Source organism: Globicephala melas, chromosome 20, assembly GCF_963455315.2.
Source record: "Globicephala melas chromosome 20, mGloMel1.2, whole genome shotgun sequence".
NCBI classification, from domain to species: domain Eukaryota; kingdom Metazoa; phylum Chordata; class Mammalia; order Artiodactyla; family Delphinidae; genus Globicephala; species Globicephala melas.
The window spans coordinates 32596350-32618080 of record NC_083333.1 but is presented as its reverse complement, the minus strand read 5'-3'; the positions used below and the strand labels follow the sequence as shown (position 1 = coordinate 32618080).

The following is a 21731-nucleotide window of genomic DNA, read 5'->3' as shown; positions in this document are numbered from 1 at the left end:
TCCAGCACCACAGCTCCCAGGGGGCTGGTCCCTGGCAGATCTGGTGGAGGCTGTCCCTGGGGCCTGGGCTGGCCTCAGAAGGACACAGAGTTTGACAAATGAGCAGCGCACCTGTCAGGCTGAGTTCTGGGAGCTGGAGCCTGGCGAAGGGGCAGCCGGTAGGTGGAAGGGGGCCAGGCAGGAAGGAGGAACATTGGCCCCCAGCCCAGTTTGCTGCTCAGAGCGCTCCCACCCTCGGTCCCTCTGCTCACCCCGTTTCTCTCCCTCGGGTCCTCTTTGTCCCAGAGCGCTGTTCCCAGCAGCCCCCACGCTCCTGCCATCTTCAGGGCTGGGCTGGGGGCTGCACGGGGGCCCTGGGGTCCCAGGATAGCGCGGAGGGAGGGAAGTGTGGCTTTGGGGACCCACCAGGCGTCCCCTCTCACATAGGGCAGCGAGTGGGTGCATATCTGACATCTAGATGGCTCCGTGAGTATTTGTTGGGGAGGGTAGGCAGTGCCCCCAGGGCAGCCAGAGGGGAGCCCCATCAACCCCCAGCCAAGCCCCTGGGGAGGCCGGGGGCTCCTTGGTGGAGTTGCTGGGGCAGCTTCCTGGGTGTTGAGGCATCCCCAAGTGGGGGAGAGCCAGGCCCCTGAGGCAGACAGTGGGTGGAATCCAGCTCCACTATGTCCAGCCCGGGGCCTGCGTGTGTCCCCACACTCTGAGCCTTGTCACTGCCAGCCAGGAGGGCATAGAGGGGTGGCGTGGCAGACAGTGTGAGGCGCCCGGCCCAGGGCCCTGACGGTCACTCTCTTCCTACCTGGGCAGTGGCGTGTGGCCCACAGAAAGGGCTCTGCCCACATGTGGATCCAGAAATCCCTTGCTATCTCCCATGAACCTCACCCCGTTCCCATAAGCGGGCAAGCGTCAGGGACCCGGTTCACAGACTAGGACTCTGCGCTCCCACCGGCCACCTTGCCCAGCCCGCTTCCTCCCGTCCTTCTCTCCAGAGGCCCGAGTCACTCGGGCCTCTTCTCGCCCCTGCTAGTGGCACTCTGGTCCCGGAGGCCGCGCTGAGTGGGGCCTCACCTTGGTGATCCCTAGCCTGTCTGTCTGCCTGGACCTTGTGCACCGAGCAGCCCTGCTCTCGTCACTGTCCTGGATCTCAGAAGGTGGCCTGACTTTTAGAGCAGAAATGGCTTGGAAGGGGTGCTAGCTTGTCACCGGGAGCCCTGGGGAATGGGGTGGGTGGCAGCAGAGGGCGGGGGCATGGAGGTTGGAGGTCCGGACCCCAGCTTCTCTCTGGGAGCCAGGGAGCCCTTAGGGTCACCCTATTTGGTGCTGCCCTGGTCCACTTCCTCACTCAGGGGCCCCAGAGGTGGGTCCCTCCTAACCTGGTAGGGCCTCTGCACAGACTCAGGAGGCCGCCCAGGGCCTGGCTGGTCATCGGCCTTTGGCTGGCTGAGTGCCCAGGTGACCTCTTAATGGCTAGGCTGCAGAGTCGAGCTCCCCCATCCCTGGCCTGGGTCTAAGCTCCCCACCCAGCCCCCAGCCACCTCGCCCCAACCAGGCACGAACATTTCAACCCCTGTCCCCGGTTGGTTTGTGGTATTAAAAACAAATTGTGATCAGCCAGATTGTCATTTCTACCTGATAAAACATCACTTTTATTGATCTCACTCACCCAATGCCATCACTTATCTTGCTTCAGCGTTTCACATAATGGCTCGTTTGTCTTGATTCAAGTGTAGTCCCGTGTGTTTAACCCTTGGGGCTCTGCAGCCTCACGTGCCCACCGCCGTCCCTTGCCCAGGCCCTATTCTGGGAGGCAGGAGGTTCTGGAAGGCAAGGGCCACCCTGTCTGAGTTAAGGTGGGAAGAGGGGGTGGGTGGGGGAAGGGAGGAGGAGATGGGGCCGCTGGGGATGGACCCCTGGGGGCTCACCTAATCCTGCTGTGGTCCTCACTTGCTGTGACCCAGTAGTCACCTGCCTCCCAGCTCACCCCCACCTGCCCACATTCCTGGGCCCATTGGCACCCCTCCCTGGTTTCTGGCCCTCAGGGCCCCCTTACCCCCCAGCCTAAAACTGTGCACCTGCGCCCACCCCAGGCCCTTAGAGTCTCTGGTGTCAACTCCTCCCTCAGGTGCTGGACAAGCCCCTGTAACTCTGACTCTGGGGTCACAGAGGGAGTGGTCTCAATCTGATTTCGGACTCTGCCTAGAGCCTTCGGTGTGTCCCGTTGTCCAGCAGACAATGCAGACCCTGTCTAGGCCCCTCAGGGTTTAGCCTCTGCCACAGTCCGGCTCCAGCTTCCGGCCCTCCTGGCCACCAGCTGTGCTCCTCACCTATCCTCTTCCCTGCTCTGGCCCAGGTCCTGCGTGGACTCTGCTGCAGCACGTAACCGAAGGTACTGAAGACGGGTCTTCCATGCCCACAGGGGGTCTCTGCCCCCTTTCCCCCCGACAGAGGGGCTCTGAGCCAGAAACCCTGGTCCGCAGGCATTCCCTTCTCAGACCTCTTCTGTCACTCGTCTTGGTCCCAAGGCCTCCTCTGGACCTACTCGCTCCCTCTCCCTGCTGCAGCCCTTGGAATTGGGCTTCCCTCCTGAGCAGCTGGAGGGCTGCACTTTGTGCAACTCACCTGCACAAAGTGGAGGCTGCTGACTCACGGACGGAGAATCCAAGGGCTAGGTCGCCTGCCTTCAGGCGCAGCTGAACCTGGGCACTCAGACTGTTTGTCCCAACGCCTTGCGGCCCCAGGCGGCCGGCTCAGGAGTCTCGCTCTAACCACTCTCGCTTGCTGGGCTCGGAAGGGGCCAAGGGAAGAGACTGTCAAGCCTCGCCTGGCCTCGGTCCCCATGCTCTGGGCCCTGGCCTGTCCTTTTGCATCCCAGGGAGGGGTTTTGCCCCTCTGTTCTCTCGGAGGAAAGGGGCGTGGTCAGGGCTGGCCCGGGACAGCCCCCGAGTGGGTGGGCTGGCAGTGTTGTCTGTGCATATGTGAAAATGGCCCGCAGCTCCTGACACGCCAGCGGGGGTGGGTGGTGGTGGTGGGGGGTGGCGGTGGTGGGGTGGGGGTGGGGGGGGTTGGTGAGTGCCGGTCACACTGGTCACAGCCCCACGCCCCATGCTTATCTGCCCTGACCTAGGGTCCCCTCATCAGGGTCCCCAATCCCAGCTGAGGGGGTCACTCCCCAGGGGGTCCTAGAGGTGGAGGAAAAACAGCACCCCCCCCAAATTGGTAGGGTTCCTGGAAAGCCCTCGGGGCTGCAGCCTCACTGGGTGGGGCTCTCTGGCTGGGGGATGCATTGAGATGGACCCCCGCCCAACACCCCTCAGGCCCTGGGGGGCCAACCTGCTGTTGAACGATCAGGACTGCTGTTTACTCCTGCACAGCTGAAAATGTTTCTCAAATGAGTCAATTCATGCCTTCCTTGAGGAGGGCGTCTGCTGTCTGGTCTGCACAGACCCCTCCCCTGCACTGTGGGGACCACCCTTCCTCCTGTGTCTGGGCCCTCCACTCCTCCCCTCCAGGGGCACCCGGCCTGGCCACGTGGACTGGTTCAGGCTGAACATCTCACCCACCGTGGGGGAGATCTACTAAGATAAGGGACCCTCATCCTGGGGGGTTTCAAAGGCCAAGGCCACCCCAAAATCATTCTGGTTGCATGTGCCTCTCACGGGCCCAGCACCCCAAGGGGCTCTGCTCGGCTGCCGCAGCCGACGTAGCCCTGACCCAGATGTCCCAGTCCCTCCAGGGAGTCCCCATGGGACACGCACACGGACACCGGGGTGAAGTTAGGATTCCGGACCATTGAAAACCTGCACAATAGTTCATATATTTATTCTTAAGCAAGTTATCAATAAAAAATTTAATACTAAAATGCCTTTACATAGAGTTTGCTGTTCATAAAACCTTTGTGTTTTTTTTGTTTGTTTTTAGTGTTTACATTGAAAAACAATTCAACCGTCCTCTTAGTTTACACATGTACAAGAGTCGTGCTTTTGCCAGGTTTAACCATGGTGGGAAGGGCCGCGCTGTCCGCACGCACACGGACAGAGGGGGATGGGAAGAGAAAAGCAAAGGACAAAAGTCCATGGACTAGGGAGAAGAACCAATGGGAGGGCGGGAGGCCAAGAAAAGGCTGCCTGTTCGTTCGCTCCTGCCTCGGTGCTTGGGGTTGGAAGTAGCCTCAGGTTCTAATTTCTGTGGTTGGGGCTTCCCCACACACGCCTTGGCACTGGCCGCGTCGCCCCACAGCGTCTTGCCACTTCCCCAGCCGCCAGCAGGACCTCAGCCGCCTCTCCAGGACGACCACCAGAATGAAATATTGCACTCGAGCCGAGACAAAGTGGAGAGTTGGGGTGGGAGAAGAAAGCTGCGGTGCAGGGGAATCCCTCCATGTCCCTATACTTCCCGTGGAGCCACCAGGAGCGGGGGAGGGGTGATTTCCTGGTTGGAAAGAAAAAGGGGCCCGGGCACCCACTGACATCCCTTATTTCCCAGGTACCTGGCCTGTGCCTGTGGGTCACACAAGAGCCCGTCCTAAGGAGCAGTGGCTAACTTGGGAGGCCTTCCTGGGGCTCCCATTGTGGCCAGGGGAGACTTAGCATGGTGAGACATGGGAGCACGTGGCCCTCAGTGCGTATTTTCGGGGACAAGGGCTGCTGGGCCACGGGTCTGGCTTGCCCTGCTTGTCCCTCTTGGCCTCAGGAGAAGTGGAGGTGTGATGAGTTCTCCAGGATTACGGGGGTGGTGCTGAGGGTCTGGGACACCCACACGGCACAACGGTAGCCAGGGCGCTGGGCAGAGGGCTGCTCCGTGCACCTGAGGCTGGGTTGTAGGCAGGACGGAACCCTGCTCTGTGCCCCAAGCACTACCCTGCCAGGCCAGCGGCCCTGCCAAGTGGCCGCAGAAAAGTCCCAGAAACCTCCACATGAGTTGGCGGGGGCCAGTTCCTTCCTTGCTCTGAGTGAAGGCTGGACAAGCTGGCCATTGAGACGGAAATCAGAAATAACTTGGAACATTCAGGAAATAAAATCAAAACATCACTTTTTCTTATCGATAGTTTAAAATATTTGTTCATTTTTGCTTTGTTTTAAACAGAGGTAAGATACACATATGGCTGCCGTCACACTCTCGGGCTGGGGAGCCTGCTCTGGTATCCCTTCTCTCCCCGAGGGACCCTTATCGTCAAGCCCGCCCCCCAATCCTTTTTTTCCCAGGAGATGAATTAAAAGGAAATAAACTTGAGTGTGACTTCCATATTAGACAGTCCCCCCAAGATATCAACAGGTGTAACCTAGGGTCCTGTCTGACCTCTCCTGTGCCCTCCGGCCCCCCTGCCCCCACCCCCAGCTGCCTCTGTCGTCACAGACGCCCCAGTTGGAACTCAGCTAGGCTGAGGAAAACAGTGCATTTTCAAAGAAACCCACCCCCCCCCAAGAACAAAATCTCTACACACACACACACACACACACACACACACACACACACACACACTCACGCACGCGTACCCTCGTTACGCATGTGAGGAAAAAAAAATCCTTTTCGGCTTTTTTTCCATAAAACTTTCCCGCAGAAATACAATATTTACATAGAGAAATAAATAGACAACACACCTGATTTCTGCTTTCCCTGGTGGGAGACAGTCGGAGGTACTAGGGAAAATATGGCTTGGATTCTAATCTCTCGTGAACTGCCGATGTGGGAAAACAGAGAGGGCCGGTAGGTCCCAGTCGGGGCACAGCTGACCCTCCGCAGCAGACGGATGAACTGGGTTCTGATGCCCAAAAGCTCTCTCTCCTTCCAGGGAAAATAATAAAAAAGCCTGGATCTTGCCTTGGTGGGTTTGCATATTTGCTCAGACCTGCCCCTCCGAGGTGTGGGCCAGCCTCCCGCTCGGAGGCATGGGGCTGGGTCCTCACGTCCTCACGTCCCTGTGGCTCTGTCACTGGGCATGGCGGGGCAGGTGGGTCACCTGCAGCCGGTCTGTGCAGGCTCAGCACAGGATGGGCACACCATCGGCCGTCACCAGGCGCCCGGTGGTGGGGTCGTAGGTGCCCGCCAGGTAGTAGAGGTCCCGCCGGTCCTGGCACTTGCGGCTCCGTGTCATCTGCTCATACTGCTCGCGCCCCACTACCTGGCACTTGTGGGAGATGGTCTGCACGTCGTTCTCATCCTCGTGGCAGGACTGGTACAGCGCGTTCTGCTGGGGAAGGGGGCGAGGAGCGCTCGGCGTCAGGTCTGGCCTTGGCCAGCGGACCCCACCTGACCCAGGACCCTCAGTTCTGGACAAGCTCTTAACTGTGTGGCCGGGGTCTGCGCCCGGACCCCCAGCAGGCTGGCAGAATTGGAGGAACACTTGTTTCTGCATCGTCTGCAAACATGGTTCTCAGGGAAGACTGGAGAGTGAGCTGGGGGCATTTTCTGTCTTGGGTTGACCTTGGGAGGCAGGGATCAGCAGGCCCGTGGTGGGGGACATGGGCTGCTGAGGGCAGGTGCTACAGGCTGCTGTGGGCCACAGCCCCCCACAAGGTGAAACTGTCACCCATTGCGTGGGGAGCCACAAAGGCCCAGCTGGGGAGGGATCCAGGTGGCCTGGCTCTGGGGCCTGAGTCCTCAGCTGTGTTACTCTCTGTGGGGCCCACGGCACCCTTGGGCCGGGAGGCCTTGAGGTGTGGGAACCGGGGGCGAGGGATGTCCATAGATGACCACTCCCCTTCTGGCTGCTGGTGCCAGTTGCTGAGATACCCCTTCCCAGGCCCCCCACTCTGAGCCTGCCCATACCCCCGGACCCCCTGCCCCACCCCGGTCCCCACCTTCCCGTCGCTCTGCCGCTTCCCCAGCTTGGTCTCCTCTGGGTGGTAGAACCACTTGACCTTCACCACCATGTTGCTGCCCCACGACTCCCACATGCTCTCAATGCGGCCGATGTAGGGCAGGTTGGGCCGCCCAGCTGACAGGAAGACGGCACAGTCCCCGATGCGAAGCGTCTCCTTGCCCCGGACGATGGCCTTGTAGAACAGCTTCCTGGCCTTCCCCTTCATGCCGCGTCTCTGTAGGAGACAGCCAGGGGCAGAGGGCAGTGAGGACAGGAGCCTCGGGGACAGGCGGCGGGCAGGGGACACAGGACAGAATGACAGAGACAGACGCAGGGAGTGTGTAGGAGAGAAAGATGGTGTGTCTTGTGTGTAAGTGTGCATGGTCGGGCCCACCTACCTGTGTGGGGTTCCCCGACCACTTCCAGAGCTGCCGGGCAGGCAGGAAGGCTGAGATCTTTGGCCGGTTTTCCACGGAGGGCAGCCGCTGCCTCCGGGACAGCTCTTTGGCTTTGGAGAAGCTCAGGGCCTCCTTGCGCTTGAGCCTGGGTCTGCCACTGCTGGGGCCCGCGCCCACGCCCCCACCGGCCACCGCGGCCCTGGACAGGAAGCAGCGCTGGGCGTGCGGGTGTGGGCCAGCCCCCTTGGAGCGCAGGGCCTCGGGCTGGGCCAGGAGGGCGGGCACCGGGTGGGTGAGGCAGGTCTGCAGCAGCAGGGCTGGGTCCTCCTCGTCTGAGCTGTAGGAGGAGCCCTCGTCATCCGAGGAGCAGAGGCTGGAGGTGGACAGGGAGCCAGAGGAGGAGGAGGTGGATGAGCCCGAGGAGGAGGAGGACACGGAAAGGCGGGCGAGGAAGCGGGAGGGCACGCCGGGGGCCAGGCCAGGCCCGTCCTCCTCCTCGTCCGAGTAGGAGCTGTGGCAGTCACTGTCGCAGGGCAGCGGGTACTCGGCCTGGCCTGCGAACTTGCGCAGCGCCAGCCCCATGGGCAGCGGGTGGACAGGCGACCGCCCCTTCCTGTCCTTGCCCACAAGGGCCGGGTGCCCATAGCTGGGGCCGGGCAGGGGCCTCCCTGGCCTGGGCCCCACATCCTTGTCACCCGCGTGCAGCGCCTTGCAGTTCTTGCTCTTGGGGGAGGTCACGCCCTCATGGTCCAGCTTGACCAGGAACTCGCCGCCCGCCCGCCGCCGCCCGCCCTTCTCGGCCTCCGCCCGCTCGGCCTTCTTGGCCCGCAGCAGCTTGTGGGCACCCCCGGGCAGGCCGGGCCCGGCCCCGCCGACAAAGGGAGCGTAGGAGCTGGCCAGGCTGCTGAAGGAGTCGGCGCGGAAGCCGTTGCCAAACACGGGAGCAGCCACGCTGTGGACGGGGAAGAGCGCCTCGCGGGCCCGCAGCTTCCTGGCGCTGCCGTTGAGTTGGAAGAGGTTCTGCAGCACGCCCGGCCCCTTGCCACCTGCTGCGGCCGTGGCCACCGCCTTCCGCTTGGTCTGCGCCACCGCGGACCAGCTCAGCAGCGGGCTGCCCCGGCGGCCCAGGAAGTGGTCTGAGGCCCCCGCGGAGGGCTTGGTGCCAGAGGCCAGGAGCTCCGCTTTGCCTGGGGAGAGGCCAGGGAGAGTCAGAGGAACTACCTGCCCGCCCCTTCTGGCCCCCCACTCCCGAGGGTGCCTCCCCACCCGAGGTCCCCGCAGTCCCGCGAGTACCAGCTTTGTCTTTGCCTGCGGATTTCTTCCCGGGGGTCTTTGAGGCTTCAGGGCCATCGTGTGCCTTGGGAGACAGGCTGGGAGCGGCGGCCTCACCAGGTGGGGGCGCCTCGCAGGAAGATTTCTTGGTCCTTCGGCAGCCGCTGGACACCAGCAGGGCTGGCGAGGGCTCTGTGCCTGCAGAGTGGACCAGTGGCCTCAGCGCCGTGCTGCCAGGGTGACCGCCTCCCCTTGCTCCCTCCTTGGGAGACTGTCAGCCCGACTCCAGCCATAGGGGCCGACCCAGAAAGGTAAGGACCCCACGCTGGAGGGCCCTGGGGCTCACACTGGATCTTGAAGTCCGGAGGCAGCAGCCTGATGTTGGAGACAGCAATGTGGCCGGTGTCCCCATCGTCAAACTCCACCACCACGGAGTCCAGGTCGTCTTCCTCATCACTGGAGGCGCCTGGAGACAGGGCCCACCTGAGCACGGGGCCCTCTGCTCGGGGCCCACGGGGTTCTCCCTGGTGGCCGGGTGGCCAGGACGGGAGGATGACAGGATGGGCTCCGTAGCGCCTGACAGATGATGCTGGGATATTCTGCTCCCTGATCACATTTGACCTTGGAGCTGCCATGGCAGCTGGGAGCAGCCTGCCTCCCCTCCACCTCCTGGAGTGCGGCCGGAGAGGCAATATTACCGCCATCCATCACCCGCATCCCAGGGCACACTCACAGGGACGTGGGGCCCCGACCTCCCCCTATGCACACGCGCATGTGTGCAAACACATGCCTGGTTGAGGCCTGCCCGCCCCCCTGCCCCCGCACCTGTCAGACCGCAGGGTCCCCACGTCCTGTGCCTGGGGGAGGGGGCAGAAGGATTTACCCCAGGAAATCTGGTGCCCAGGTGACCAGTTTATAACCCCCAGGTCTGGGGCTCTGGGGCCCCTTCTCTGCTAGGCCTTCTGGATAGCCAGAGGCTCCACCCTGTCCTCACCCCAGGTCCCCCCTCGCCTTTTCCTGGCGACCAGGGAGCTGATGTTATCATCTGCTCTGTCTGACCCGCTCCAGCTTGGGAAGCAGGGCTGGCGGGAGGCCCTCCTTGAGAGACAGGGTCTTCTCCCTGGCACTCGGGTCTCTCATCTTCAGCTTCGCCTAAGGGGAGGGGCTGATGGGCCTCCCTGGGGGTCCTTGGGCGGGGCTTACCTCGCACTACGCTGCCTGGGTACAGGCAGCGGGACTTCTGGCTCCAGTAGGCACAGACCCTCGTGCCGGGCGGGAGGTACCTGCTGGACTGTGGCCGGACATCAAGAACCTGCGGGACCAGTGGGGGCGGCGGCCGTGAGTGGGCGGGGCTGGCCAAGGGGTGCCCGGGAGGGGCTGGGCGCAGCCAGGTCCACCTCCCTGGGGTGGTGAGCCGAGCGGGGGCTGTCCCCTCACCGCCTCCTGCAGCAGCTGCTCCAGTGAGTAGATCCTCTGCCGGTTGCCTCTCTCACCCTCGATGACGATGCTGTAGCTGAGGGGCATGGGTGGGGGAGCATGAGACAGGCCTGCGCATCCACCACCTCCCGCTCAGGCCTCAGCCCACACCCCTCCCTGCGCATGCCCAGGCCTTACATGTCGGGGGGCTGCAGGGTCCTGACGCTGCCTGCGTATAGCAGACTGTCCTCTTTGGGGATGAGCACGGGCAGCCCGTCCTGTAGGTCCTCCTTGTGGATGGTGCATGAGCGTGCTGGGGAGATGGGGGTGTCAGCACCTGGCCCTTCTCCGCCCACTGCTGGCCCCAGATGCTCGGCATCCCCTCCTGGCCGCTCACCCAAGGCGGCGCTCTGCTCGGCGCTCAGGGGGCCCCTGGCCTCCTCCTCCTCTGAGAGGCTGCTGCTGTCTTCAAACTCAAAGTCGTCTTCCACTGCGAAGCTCTCCAGCAGCCGGCTCACCGCCCGGCCCTTGCCCTGGGGGGTCAGAAGTGTCAGCTCTCTTGGGAGGGGCAGGAGAGGTCAGGGCTGGCTGGGTCCCAAGGTCGGGGTGGGGATGCTACCTGTTTGCCGGCAGCCTTGGTTTTCACCTTGCCCGCTTTCCTGCCCCTCCCCAGGATGGCCTTGGCGTTGCGGGGCGACAGGGCGATGGACAGGGCCCCGTTCTTCCGCTGTCGGAGGGGAGGGGCTGAGGTGAGGGTGGCACCAGCCTTCCTGCCCCCAGCCTGACCATGGTGTGACTCAGGCCGACCCTGAGTGTGACCCTGAATAGGAGTCCCAGAGTGTGACTTGGTGTAGCAAGTGGAGAGAAAGAGTGGAGTAAATGTCCCCGAAGGCCCTTCACATCTGGCACCCACCCTGCTGGGCCCAGGACCCTGGGGTGCCCGCTGGCCCTCACCCGCAGCCCTGGCTGGAGCACCGTGCTCTTGCGCGTGGCTCTCTTGAGGCGCTCACTGGCCAGCCTGCTGCCCTCCTCGTGGCAGGTGAAGGCCCGGGTGGGGCTGCAGAGGGCTTCCCTGCCGGGTGTGGCCCCCGGCTCTGCCCGCAGGCTGCCCTTGGCCTTGCCCTTGGCTTTCTTCTTGCCAGGCCCACCTGGGGGCCTGCGCCCCGGGGCCCGCTCCAGCTTGCCGCCCACCTTGGCCTTCACCGTCCTCCTCTTGACCTTGACCTCACTCTCGGGGCTGGACAGGCGGCAGGCCCCTGGGGAGGGAGGGAGGGAAGCCGTTGCAGGAGCCCCAGCTGCCTGCTGGGGCCCTCGTCGGCCAGGCCTGCCCCAGCCCGCCTTCACCCCCTGGGTACCTAGCAAGCCCTGCCTCTCCTTCTTCTTCTTGGCCTTCTGGTTGGCCTCCATCTTGACCACGGAGGAGGGCGAGGGCCCCAGCACGGCCACGCGGGCCCCAGCGTGCAGTGCCAGCCCGGGCTCCTTGGGAGGTGCCTCTGTTTCCAACAGACCCTCGCAGTTTTCACTGTCCGAGCCGCTGCCTGGGGAGAGGCGGGTGGTCCAGGTGATTTGGCACCAGAGCAGTGCCATTTTGGGGTGGGTTCGGGGGGGCGGATGTGTTGGGGGCTGAGTGGAGCCCGTCACTGTCATCCCGGGGCTGCTTCGAGGGCAGGCACCTGGGCCAGGTGTCCAGGTGAGGGTGTTTGGACCAGAAAGGAGAAGGGGCTGCCTCTGACCTCCCTTTTTCTGCCTCAGTTTTCCTTTCTTATGCGCTGGGCAGTGGAGCACCCGCCTTGCAGGGCTGGGGACCCCCTTCCCCAGGGCAGCCCCTTCCCCTCCCTCGTCCCCCTGCCAGATGCCCTCCTGTTTCCTGCTTCCTCTTCCCTCCCTTTGTTCTTTCTCAGTCGGGACCTGGGGGAGGGGGCAGGGGCTGGCAGGGAGGAAGCATCTATTTTTCCAGGCTCCTGTTTCTGGACATGTGTGTTTGCTGGGGGCCAGATAACCCCTCCAGGTCACCGGGCCAGACGCTGCAGGAAGGCAGGCTGGAGCAGGCAGAAGGGCTATTTTTAGCCCCTCTTTCCAGGATGCATCCAGCAGCCTCTTTTCTCCCTGTGGCCCCCCCCGTGTGGGGGTGGGGCACGGAGAACCCATCCTGGGCCAGTGAGAGCTTCTCCCTGTGTCCGGCATACGCAATGAGCCCTGACCAGGCTCTGATGGCTGTCCCAGCTCCCGCCCTCCCACTCCCCCAGCCTCCAGTGACCGTGGAGGTCCTGGCTGTGCAGCTCAGACCGACAACTTGCCTGCCTCATGTGTTGTGGCCGCTGCCGGCTGGGCTGGGAACTTAGGTGTCTCCCTGCCAGCAGCACCACCATCTGGCTGTGGGTGCCGGGCTGCCCCAGACACCTTGGCGCTCTTGGCTCGCGACAGCTTCTTCCGGATGCGACCCCCTGGGGTGGCCTCCTTCCGCCGGAAGGGGCTGAGGCTGGTGGGCAGCCCCTTGCTCTTGACCTTCGGCTTCAGCTGGGCCACCTTGTGGGCCACTGCAGATGCCAGGTCGCCCTGACCGCTGCTCTTCTTGCACCGAACCTTCTCCTGTAGTAAACGGGCAGGTGGAGGCTGCAGTCACCGGGTCCCCCGCCCTGAGCCACGGCCCTGCGGCCTTCCGCCTCCCCTCTGCCAGCGCTGGGCCTGGAAGGTGACACTTCGCTGGCCTTGCCCTCCAAAATGCCCGAGAGGGAATCTGGCCCCGGGGCACAGGGCCTGCCCACTGGAGCCTAAGCTTGTGCCTGTCCTGTCCCCCATGGCACAGCCTCCCCGGACGGCCCAGCCTACTCAGCTTGGCGGAGGGTGGCCAAGGGCCCAGGTGTTTGTCATGTCCTAGAGAGAGGGACCAGCGTCCTGCTCCGGGAGGGACAGGCAAAGTGACAACAGACTCAGACCCACCTCTCACCTGTCCCTCCCAGGACCCTAGAATAGGTGAGGGGTGGGAGGCACCCACTGTACTGAGAAGGAATGGGGTGCTGGCACCCCTGGGGAAGCCTGTCCCAAGGGAGGGGCAGTGCCCTCGGTCCACCCACTACACCAGGTATGCACCTGACATGGTGGACATCGTGAGCCCTCCCTCCTGTGACCTGTGATGACTGTGTGTTGCTTTCCTCCCGCTGGACTGAGCAGAGGAAAGCGAGGGGTCGTGGAGCATAACCAGCCCCGGGTCATACCTGCAGCCTCACAGGCTCGCCTCTGTGTGACGCACACGAAGCTCGCCGGACCTTGTCTGCTCATCTGAGCAGTGGGGCCCCAGCCGGATGGTGACACGGGGCAGGGCGGGGTGGCAGTGTTTGGCCTGGGGCTGGTCTACCGCCTGCCCCCTGTCCTGTCCATCTGACATCCTGCCCCCGGGCTTGAGGGTGAGGCTGCTGTGGGACTCACCGCAGATGCGGGTTGCAGGCCCGCGTAGGTGCCCTTCTCCAGCCGGCCTCGCTTCTTCGAGGGCTCATCATCGCCGCCCCGCAGCTCGGTGCACAGCAGGCTCAGGCTGGACCGCACTGCCCTGGGAGCACGGGGGGCGCGGGTCACACCTGCGCACCTGGGCCTTGTCCCCGAGACAGTCCCTGTGGCAGCAGCCAGGGCACTGCGGTGGGTCGTGTGGTGCAGCTGCATGTCTGGGAGACCCACTTGCCCCTGTAAGGGCCCTGCTTCTTTCCTGGCCAAGGCTGTGCCCCTGGGCCAGTCTCCTCTAAGCACACAGAGCTGCTGGGAGGCCAGGGGGGCCAAGCCAGTGCTGAGCCCCCTGGCCCCCGCTACCTAGCTAGCCCCCTCTGCCCACTGACTGGGGAGGGGCAGCCCACTGCTCGGGGGCCAGGGCTCTGTGGCCAGCTGGGCCACTGTGTGACCTGGGCTGTGGCCTCAGTCTATCTACCTGGAAAATGGGGATGCTTTAAATTGTGCCTCTGTGCAAGGCTGGGGTGGGATCATGCTGGCCTTTGCACTCACTGAGGTCACTTAGTGAGTGCAAAGGCCAGCAGCTACCTCAGTTAGGAACAAAAAGGGCATCAGGAGAGGCACCTGAGAAAGGGATCCACCCCAAGCATCTTTGCCACCGCCAGGAAGAGGATGTGGGGGACAGCGGCCAGAGAAACTCGTGCCCAGGCTCTGCCTCCTAGCCCCCAGGGACCCCCAGTGCTGGGCTCAGACCCCTCAGAGCTTTGTCCCCTGCCCTCAATTCTCCGTCTCAAAGGAGAAACTCTGCACCCCCCCCCCCCCAGCTCCCAGATGGGGCCCTGGAAGCTGCTGACTCTGAGCCTGTTTCCCTGTGTCCCACAGGTGTGAGGCTGGGAGCTTGGCTGCCTGTCCTTTGCCAGACAGGGGCTGGGGGCTAGGCCTCTCACCTACTCCCTCCCTTACCCACATAGCATTAATGAAAATGAGTCACAGATGGAGGCTGAGGGCCCTGGCCCGGCCCTGGCCTTGTGCGGCCAGACGTCAACTTTTACCTTCCTGCCCAGAGAGGCCAGGCAGGAAGCCAGCCCGGAACCATGCTTGGCCCCCGGGCCTCGGCCCTCCCACTTCCTGCCTGGGTCCAACTGTCAGCAGCTACTGAAGGGCAGGGGCCCCCCAGAGGGATGGAGAGTGGGCAGGAGCCTGAGATGGGGAGAGGGCGGGAGGGAACCCCGATCCTTAGGAAGGGAGGGCCCTGGCCTTGGCTTCCTTCCTCGTCCAGCCAGGGTCTGTTTTCTCAGGTCAGTGGAGAAAGTGGCCACAATGCAAGCACCAGGATGGGGCTTCCAGGGTCAGGCAGGGGCTCGGCGCCAGGCGGGCTCGAGCAAAGCATGGGGCAGCTTCGCCAGGGGCTCCCCAACAGGGCCCCCTGCCAGGCCCTGGTCTTAGCCAGCAGCCCCTACAGTTCTGGCTGGTCCTCAAAGGGAGGCCCCTGGAGCCCCCGCCGGGTGACACCTGGGCAGGGCGGAGGGACAGCCTGGGGAGGCCCCCCAGCCATATGGTGCATCCCCTCCCCGTCCGCAGCAGCCTACGCGAACTCCCCTCCCTGTAACCTTCTCCGCGTTTGCTAATGTTTTGTGACATAAAGCCCTGAGATTAATTTTTTGCCTCTGTCTTAATTGAAGGAACCATTTAGTGCCGATTTAACTATTATTACCAAATCATCAGGATTGATGCAGTGCGCACACGCCGCGCCAATCGTGTTTGGAGGAGCTCGAGGATTTATGCAAATGAGCCTGCCGGGAGAGGCAATTTGTAGCCGAGAAGGACAATTATACCAGGCCCGGGAGTGCGCCAATGACTGCGCCGGGCGGGTAATGGATAATAACCGCGCGCCGGCAGCCGTGCGCAGCACCGCAGCGTGACCAACGACTCTATACGGTGCAGATAAAGAGGCTTTTACGCAACGCCGCCTCGCACTCGTGGGGCCGGGCTGGGGCTGGGGCCTGGCAGGAGGGATGCCACGGCCCCAGCCGGCCACGGCCAGGTGCGTGGAGCTGGTGCGGCCATGCCCCAGGCCCAGGGGGAGGGGCTTGTCTGCTACGGGCTCAGTGCCCCAGACGCTCCCCACCGCGGCTGGTCCGGGGTTCTGGATCTTCAGGAGAAGCTGTGACGGAGGCCCAGCGGCCACGGAAGCCAGAGAGGAGCCCAGTCCCCACTGCCCGGGCCTCAAGGGCACCTGGGCCAGCCCAGCGCCACTGAGTAACCTCCGGCCCCACGCACCCCACGGGGCCCATGCATGCAAGACTCACTTGACTTTCTTGCCTTCGCTGGGTCGCAGGGCAGGCAGCAAGCTGGAGTATTTGCGCTTCCGTGGCCGGCCGGGGCCTCGCCTGGCAGGGCTCCGCGAGCTCTCGTCTCTCCTGGGAGCCACAGGAGGGGTGGTCAGAGGCTGACGCCTGTCCTGGCTCCCTGACAGGGGTCCAGGAGAGGGCAATACCCTTGGGGGCTGTGGCGGGGGGCGGGCCCTCCCAAGATTTGGCGGGAGCCTGGTCCCCAAACGGAGGGCAAGGCTGAGCCAGTGTCCCGGCTGCCCCCACCATCCCTGCTTCCCAGTTTCAGCCGTCCTGCACACTCTAGTCAGGTGAGCTCCCCGCACTGCTACGGCAACTTTAGGGGCTCCCTCTGCCCTCCCACACCCCAATCCTGCCCCGGCCTCCCAGCCCCCTCTCAGATACCACTATTCTCACCCTTTGCCCCCCTATCATGAGGACCGGCCTCTGCCTCGCACCAGTCTCTGTTGGGTGGTCCTTCCACCCCTCCACTCTCCCTTGGTTTCTCCACTGAGTGAACGCCTCAACCTTCCACTACCTCTGGGGACCCTCCCAGGCCCCCACTTCTGGCCCAACTAATCCCAGCATACACAGGTTGACCTCTTCCCACAAGGCGGTGGCCCTGGGCTGGGCTGTGCCCACATCTGCCCCAGTGCCTGAACTGGGGGTGTCTCCACAAGCCACACTCCAGCCCTCCCCACCCCACTGCCAGCCTGGGCCATACTCATGGTCATGCCTGCGCTGCAGCCGGGCCAGCTCCCGCTGCTTCTCCTTGTAGCGCCTCTGCAACTCCGCCAGCTGCACGCGCATCTCTACCTCCTGTGTGTCCAGCCGGTCGATGGCAGCCTTCAGTGGGCATACCTAGTAGGCAGGGGCACAGGGGCCTGTGAGCCCAGCTAGGGGACCAAGATGGGGTGGGTAGGTGGCCAGCCTGGGCACTCGAGGCCTCCCCCAGGTCACGGCACTGGGCCATGGGGGCGACCAGGGCCCCCCACTCACAGGCTTGGTCTTGGGGGTCCAGGTGTCCTTGCGCTGCAGGATCTGCATACGGGGGGTGAGCGTGGGAGCCCTGCAGGAGTCGGCAGTGGAGGGCTGGGCCAAGGAGGCGGGGCTGTCCAGGCCAGCAGCCTCTACCAGGGACCAGGCTGAGGCCAGCGTGGCCAGGCGCTGCAGGTTGAAGGCTAGCACATCCTCCTCCTCTGCAGGGGACATGAGGGTCAGTGTGTGTGCAAGAGGCTCCTGATGTCAGCCTGCATCTCAGCACAGCCCAGACTACTCCCTCCTACCCCATGTACCCACCCCCACCCCCAGACGCCCGGAGGCAGCCGGACTCCCTGAGACATGCAGGGCGAGGCGGCCTGGAACAATGAGATGGGCACCTAGCACTCGCCTCTGCTCTGGGTGGGAGAGATGTCACCCTTGGTTACTGTGGGCCAGGCCGGTTGGGATGGCACAAGTCCTCAGGACAGTGCCCAAACCATTCAGGCACGTGGCTTGCTATGCTCGTAACAGAAACTGCCTTGCATTTTTGCCCTCTTCCAGATCCATGAAAACCCGGAGAGTCAGCCGGTGGGTGGGGAGGGATGGCCCAGTGCAGGGTCAGAGCCGAGCCAGTGGAGGGCAGTGTCCATCCAGGGGACAGGCCTGGAGTGGAGACTTGGGACTGAGCGCAACCACGGGGAGAGGGTGGTGGCAGAAATGGGGGTTGGGCATGCACAGGTGGGCTGATCGTACGAGGAGTTACAGCTGGGGAAGGAATCAGCCAGGATGAGCCCTGTGGGGTCAGACAGGGTGCCTAGAGCTGGAGGTGTCAGTGGGCAGTCGTGATTTCTAGAACACACAGCCAGCTCTGCCCTCTGAGAAGGCCTGAGAGCAGTAACACCCCAGTAGCAACGAGCACACCTAGCACCCTGAACTTGGCTTCTAAAATTCTCTGAGGAAGCGAACTGGGCTCCTTGGAGAAATGGCTGATTCCAGGGACTGGGACGTTCGGGGTGAGCTGGGAACACAGGAAGTTCTCAGAGGATGATCCAGCTGAAGGGGCCAAATCTGAGATAATTCAATCACCAAAATTAAATAGTGACAGTGACAAATTATAAGGGATTGAAGCGAATAAAACTCCACAAGTCACACTGATATAGATAAATGAATCCAATGTTTGAAGGGGAAGGGGATATCACACCATTTCAAAGTCCCTCCCCACGAAATACTTAGTAACTACAAAAGGGGAAGTGCCCAGCCATAGCCTTGATGGAGTTATCACAGTGACCCACCCTCAGTAATGGGACAAAGCACAGGTGGACACCGGAAGTTCAACCCTCTGTACGCAGTGCTGGGTCAAGGCCAGAGGTGGGTTGCTGGGTCAAAGGTGCCCTGGGAAGGTGGGGGAGGCGCTGAGGGGGCTTCCTCCTCCCATCTCCAGCTGGGGCAGGGATATCTGCAAGCCCCATTTCAGCTAAAAGTTCCACAGGGTCTCCTCATCTCTTGGGGTCCCTGTGACTGCTAGGAAGCCCCTCTGTTCCTCCCTGAAGCCCCCCCACCCCGGCCCCCACTCCTCAGGCTAAGCCTGCTGAGACTGCAAAGTCCTGCAGGGTGAGCTCTGCGAGGGGATGGTGGGCTCGGGGAGATGGCGGGCGTGGTGGTGCTGCTGGGCTCTTCTCTGGCCTCCAAACAACCGGCCTTGCTCTCCAGTTCAGGGAGCTGTGCGGCAGACAATAACAGCCCCACCCCCAAGCCTCGGGGGTCTATAATCCCTGTCCCGGAAGAGATGTAGGGCTGGGCTGTCCAGGCAGATTGAGGGCTCCACAGGCACAGAAGAGGCCGAAGGCTTGGACTTCCCCCAACCAGCCAGGCCGGTAGAAGCTGTTGGGGCCAGGAGAAGGTGGGAGGAGGGGTGCAGGTCAGCAGGGAAGTTCAAAAGGGGGGTCTGGGATCTTGACTCACCTAAACCAGGTGGGTCACTCAGGAACAAGGGGCAACCATACTCCGGAAGGGACAGGGCCTGGCCTTCCCAAAATTCCAGGGTGGATGGGAAGCCCAGTGGGCACCATGCCCCCCAGTGGCCCCTCCAAATGCAGAGTGGAGCATTTTGGGTGTCTTGGGGATGGGCCCTTGCAGGCAGGCCCCAGCATCCACGCCAGCCAAGTGAATGGCCAGAGAAGTGTCCGACTCCCTCCCACCCCAGGGCTCCATCTGGGGCCTGAGTCCCTGCCCCCCTGCGATGGCAGTCCGCGGGCTGGGCAGCCTGCCCACTGAGCTCCCTAGACTTGAGCCCAGGTGGGGGATAAGCCAGGGTCCTGCGGCCAAGTCCTACTGGTGCGGGGTGTGAGGGCTCTGGACGCCCACATCAGTGAGGGTGGGGCTGGCCCCAGCCTGGGAGCAAAGAGCCCAGGACCTGAATACCAGCTCCACTCGGCCCGGCTATGGGAGTTGGGGGCCATGTCACCTTTCAGAACCTGGTTACCTCCTCACCCCCACTTCTCAGGGGCCGCCACCTGGCCTTTCACCAGCTCTGCCTGGCCTGGGAGGTACTTCAGGGGGTCTCCTCTGGGAGGAGGGGGTAGGAGGCCCCGATGTCCCTCTGGATCTCTACCCCTCCCTCTCCCCTCTGTACCCGGGCCCGTTCCCGGCATGGTCTTCTCCCGCCTCCTCTGTCTGTGAGTCCTGCCTTTTGCTCAGAAAATGAACTGATTTCCTAAGTAATTTCAGGCAAAGCAGTCACTGAGCTTGTAGGGAACGGCTCTAGAGCTGAGAGGCTGCGCAGACGGGCCAAGTAACTGGGACAGAGGGAGGGTGGGGGCCTGGGAGCAGCAGGAGGGGAGGGTGAAGGCCTGAGGGCTCCAAGAGGGGAGGGCGGGGGTTTTGGGAGAAACAGGAGGGGAGAGGGGGGTTTGGAGGTTCCAGAAGGGAAGGGTTGGGTGGAGACCCAGCAGTGGCAGCAGGGCCTGGCCTGGGCTGGCAGCTGCAATACCCACAATGGGACACACGTGGTCTACACGTGAGCATCCATTCAATGAACGGGCACGGGTCCAGCAGGCATTCACGTGCACAGACCGGTGGCCACACACATGGCGCCCGGCAGCCTGCTCGGTGCACCCGCACGCCAGCCACACTCGCTCGGTGGCTCTGGGCAGCAAGGCCCTGACTGGGGCAGCCCCGCCTCACGCTACAGCTCCAGGCGAGGCCCTCCCAGAGTTCCTGACCGGCAAGGGCCCCCCGGCTTACTCTCTTCAGCACAGTGGTGGCCCCTCTGGTCAGACAAGAGAGGAGTGACACAGAGACCTTCAGGGAAATTAACTTTACAAGAACCTTCCCGTAGCTCCACGCAGCACAAGAGGCGCTGGTGGCTGGCAGTGGGCAGTGGAGAGCTTCACGCGGTGGGAAAACGAGTGGGCCAGCTGAGGACTTTGTTGGGTTCTTTCTATAAGTATCAACGGGGCACAAAGCCTGGCTGGGGGTGCTCCCCTCACCGCCTGAGGGGTTCCGGCAGGGAGCGCCTGGGAGGGGTCCCTGTGGGGGACCTAAGTGCTAGAGAGGCCTAAGCAAACACCTGGCCCTTGGGCTCTGGTCCGAGTCAGGGCGGCACCAGCCCTGGGCTGGCACCCTGGGGACCTTGGGCAGGGTGCAGGGAGCCCAGGAGCATCTTGTCCCACAGGTCAGCCCCAAGGCCTAGTGAGGCTGAGGGGGACGTGGGGGGTGCCACCTCCCTGGGGCCTGGGAGGCGAGATTGCCACGTCCTGAGCTGGGCCCCGTGCAGGCTAGGTTCGGAAGCTGCAGAACCCAAGGAAGTGAAAGCTTATAGCGAGAGCACCGTCTTTCCTACCGCTTCCTGGCTGTGAGGCCGTAGTTTAGTGACCTGACCCCCCCCACCCCCACCCCTGTGGGCCTTGGCATCCTTGTGTGTAAACTGGAGACACCCTCAAGCCCCTTCAGGGCACCGTGAATACACACAGCCACCTTTCTGACACCATCGTCAGGGTGCAGGCCTGGCCCTGAGGCCCTACCCCATGGCTCACCCTGCAGCCAGGGCTGGGGGTAACACCGTGTGGGCACACCTGCCTGGTTTCCTGACAAGGGGCCACATTGTGGGGACAACGGAGCAGGGCTGAAGGCCACTGGCCGGCTGACCCTGAGCCTATGCCCAAAGGTCCAGCTCCTGGGGCTCCGGAGGGATGGGGCTTACCTTGTAGGTCTGGCTCAGTCCTCTGCTGCTGGATTTCCAGGTCGGCCAGCTCGCTGAGCAGGGCAATGCCATGAATCCCTGAGCTACGGGGCAGGGGAGCTGTGCTGGGTGGCCCAGGGACAGTGCGGGGCTGAGGGTCCAGTGGGCTGACAGCGGGCAGATCCCCCAGGTTGATGGTGGCTGCCACCAGGGCGTCCAGACCCGGCAGCTCCCTGGGCGGCTGGCTGTTTTCGGGAGTCAGCCCCCAGTCCTCCTCCTCCTCCTCCTCCAGCTCGGCCTCCTTGAACTTGGCCGCCTCCTCCGCCTCTGCTTCTGCAGGGGCCTGCTGCTCGCCCGGCGTGGCCTGATCCGGGGCACCCAGGCTCCTTGCCGGCTGCTCTGTGGCCTGGGGGCTGGCCCCCAATGAGGGCCCCTGCTCTCCCTCCTCCCGTCCCTCCTCTGTGGTCCTCTCCTCTTGGGCCCCTCCCTGAGTAGAATCAGCCTGGCCAGTGGCCTCAGGTCCCCCTCCCTCGAGGAGGGCCCCACACTGCAGTTCTCGCAGCCCCTCCAGTGGGCTGGGGTCCGCTGCCTTCCCCGGGGGTCCCCGCTCGGCAGGGTTGGGGTGTGCGGCAAGGTCCTGGGTGGCCTCCCTGGCCCCTGAGGGCAGCCCAGGCTCCTCCAGGTTCTGGGGGCTGTGTGGGCCCAGCTCCCCGGGTGGGAACGTCCTGGCCAGCTCAGGCTGGGCCCCCGGCGGGGCGGTTTGCATAGTTTCGGGGTCCGAGAGGTCAGATGAGTGCACAATGCGGGGCAGGGAGAAGCCCGAGCCCGCCGCAGGGCACGTGTATCCGGGAGGCAGGTCTGCAAAAGAGGGCGCTGTCAGGAGAGAGCAGCTGGGGGTGAGGGTGACCTCAAACACCTCA

General features: G+C 63.4%; 1 protein-coding gene across 7 annotated transcripts in view; it reads right to left on the bottom strand.

Annotated features, from left to right (window-relative positions):
- Nucleotides 1-5444: 5444 nt before the first annotated feature.
- Nucleotides 5445-21731, bottom strand: part of BAHCC1 (BAH domain and coiled-coil containing 1) — a 54400-nt gene continuing 38113 nt past the window's right edge. Inside the window, exons 10-27 of one of the 7 annotated variants that reach the window (XM_060290294.1) lie at nt 20833-21669; nt 16650-16849; nt 16375-16511; nt 15630-15740; nt 13309-13429; nt 12176-12471; nt 11238-11416; nt 10837-11138; nt 10502-10726; nt 10280-10415; nt 10081-10195; nt 9904-9979; nt 9670-9778; nt 8813-8932; nt 8488-8664; nt 7195-8381; nt 6795-7031; nt 5445-6184 (exon numbers count right to left, since the gene is read on the bottom strand). In XM_060290294.1, coding sequence (XP_060146277.1) covers nt 5975-6184; nt 6795-7031; nt 7195-8381; nt 8488-8664; nt 8813-8932; nt 9670-9778; nt 9904-9979; nt 10081-10195; nt 10280-10415; nt 10502-10726; nt 10837-11138; nt 11238-11416; nt 12176-12471; nt 13309-13429; nt 15630-15740; nt 16375-16511; nt 16650-16849; nt 20833-21669 — 4775 coding nt within the window. In that variant the 3' untranslated portion in view covers nt 5445-5974. The remainder of the gene's footprint in view (nt 6185-6794; nt 7032-7194; nt 8382-8487; nt 8665-8812; nt 8933-9669; nt 9779-9903; nt 9980-10080; nt 10196-10279; nt 10416-10501; nt 10727-10836; nt 11139-11237; nt 11417-12175; nt 12472-13308; nt 13430-15629; nt 15741-16374; nt 16512-16649; nt 16850-20832; nt 21670-21731) is intronic. The other 6 variants (XM_060290295.1, XM_060290297.1, XM_060290298.1 and 3 more) reach the window with 6 other exon arrangements.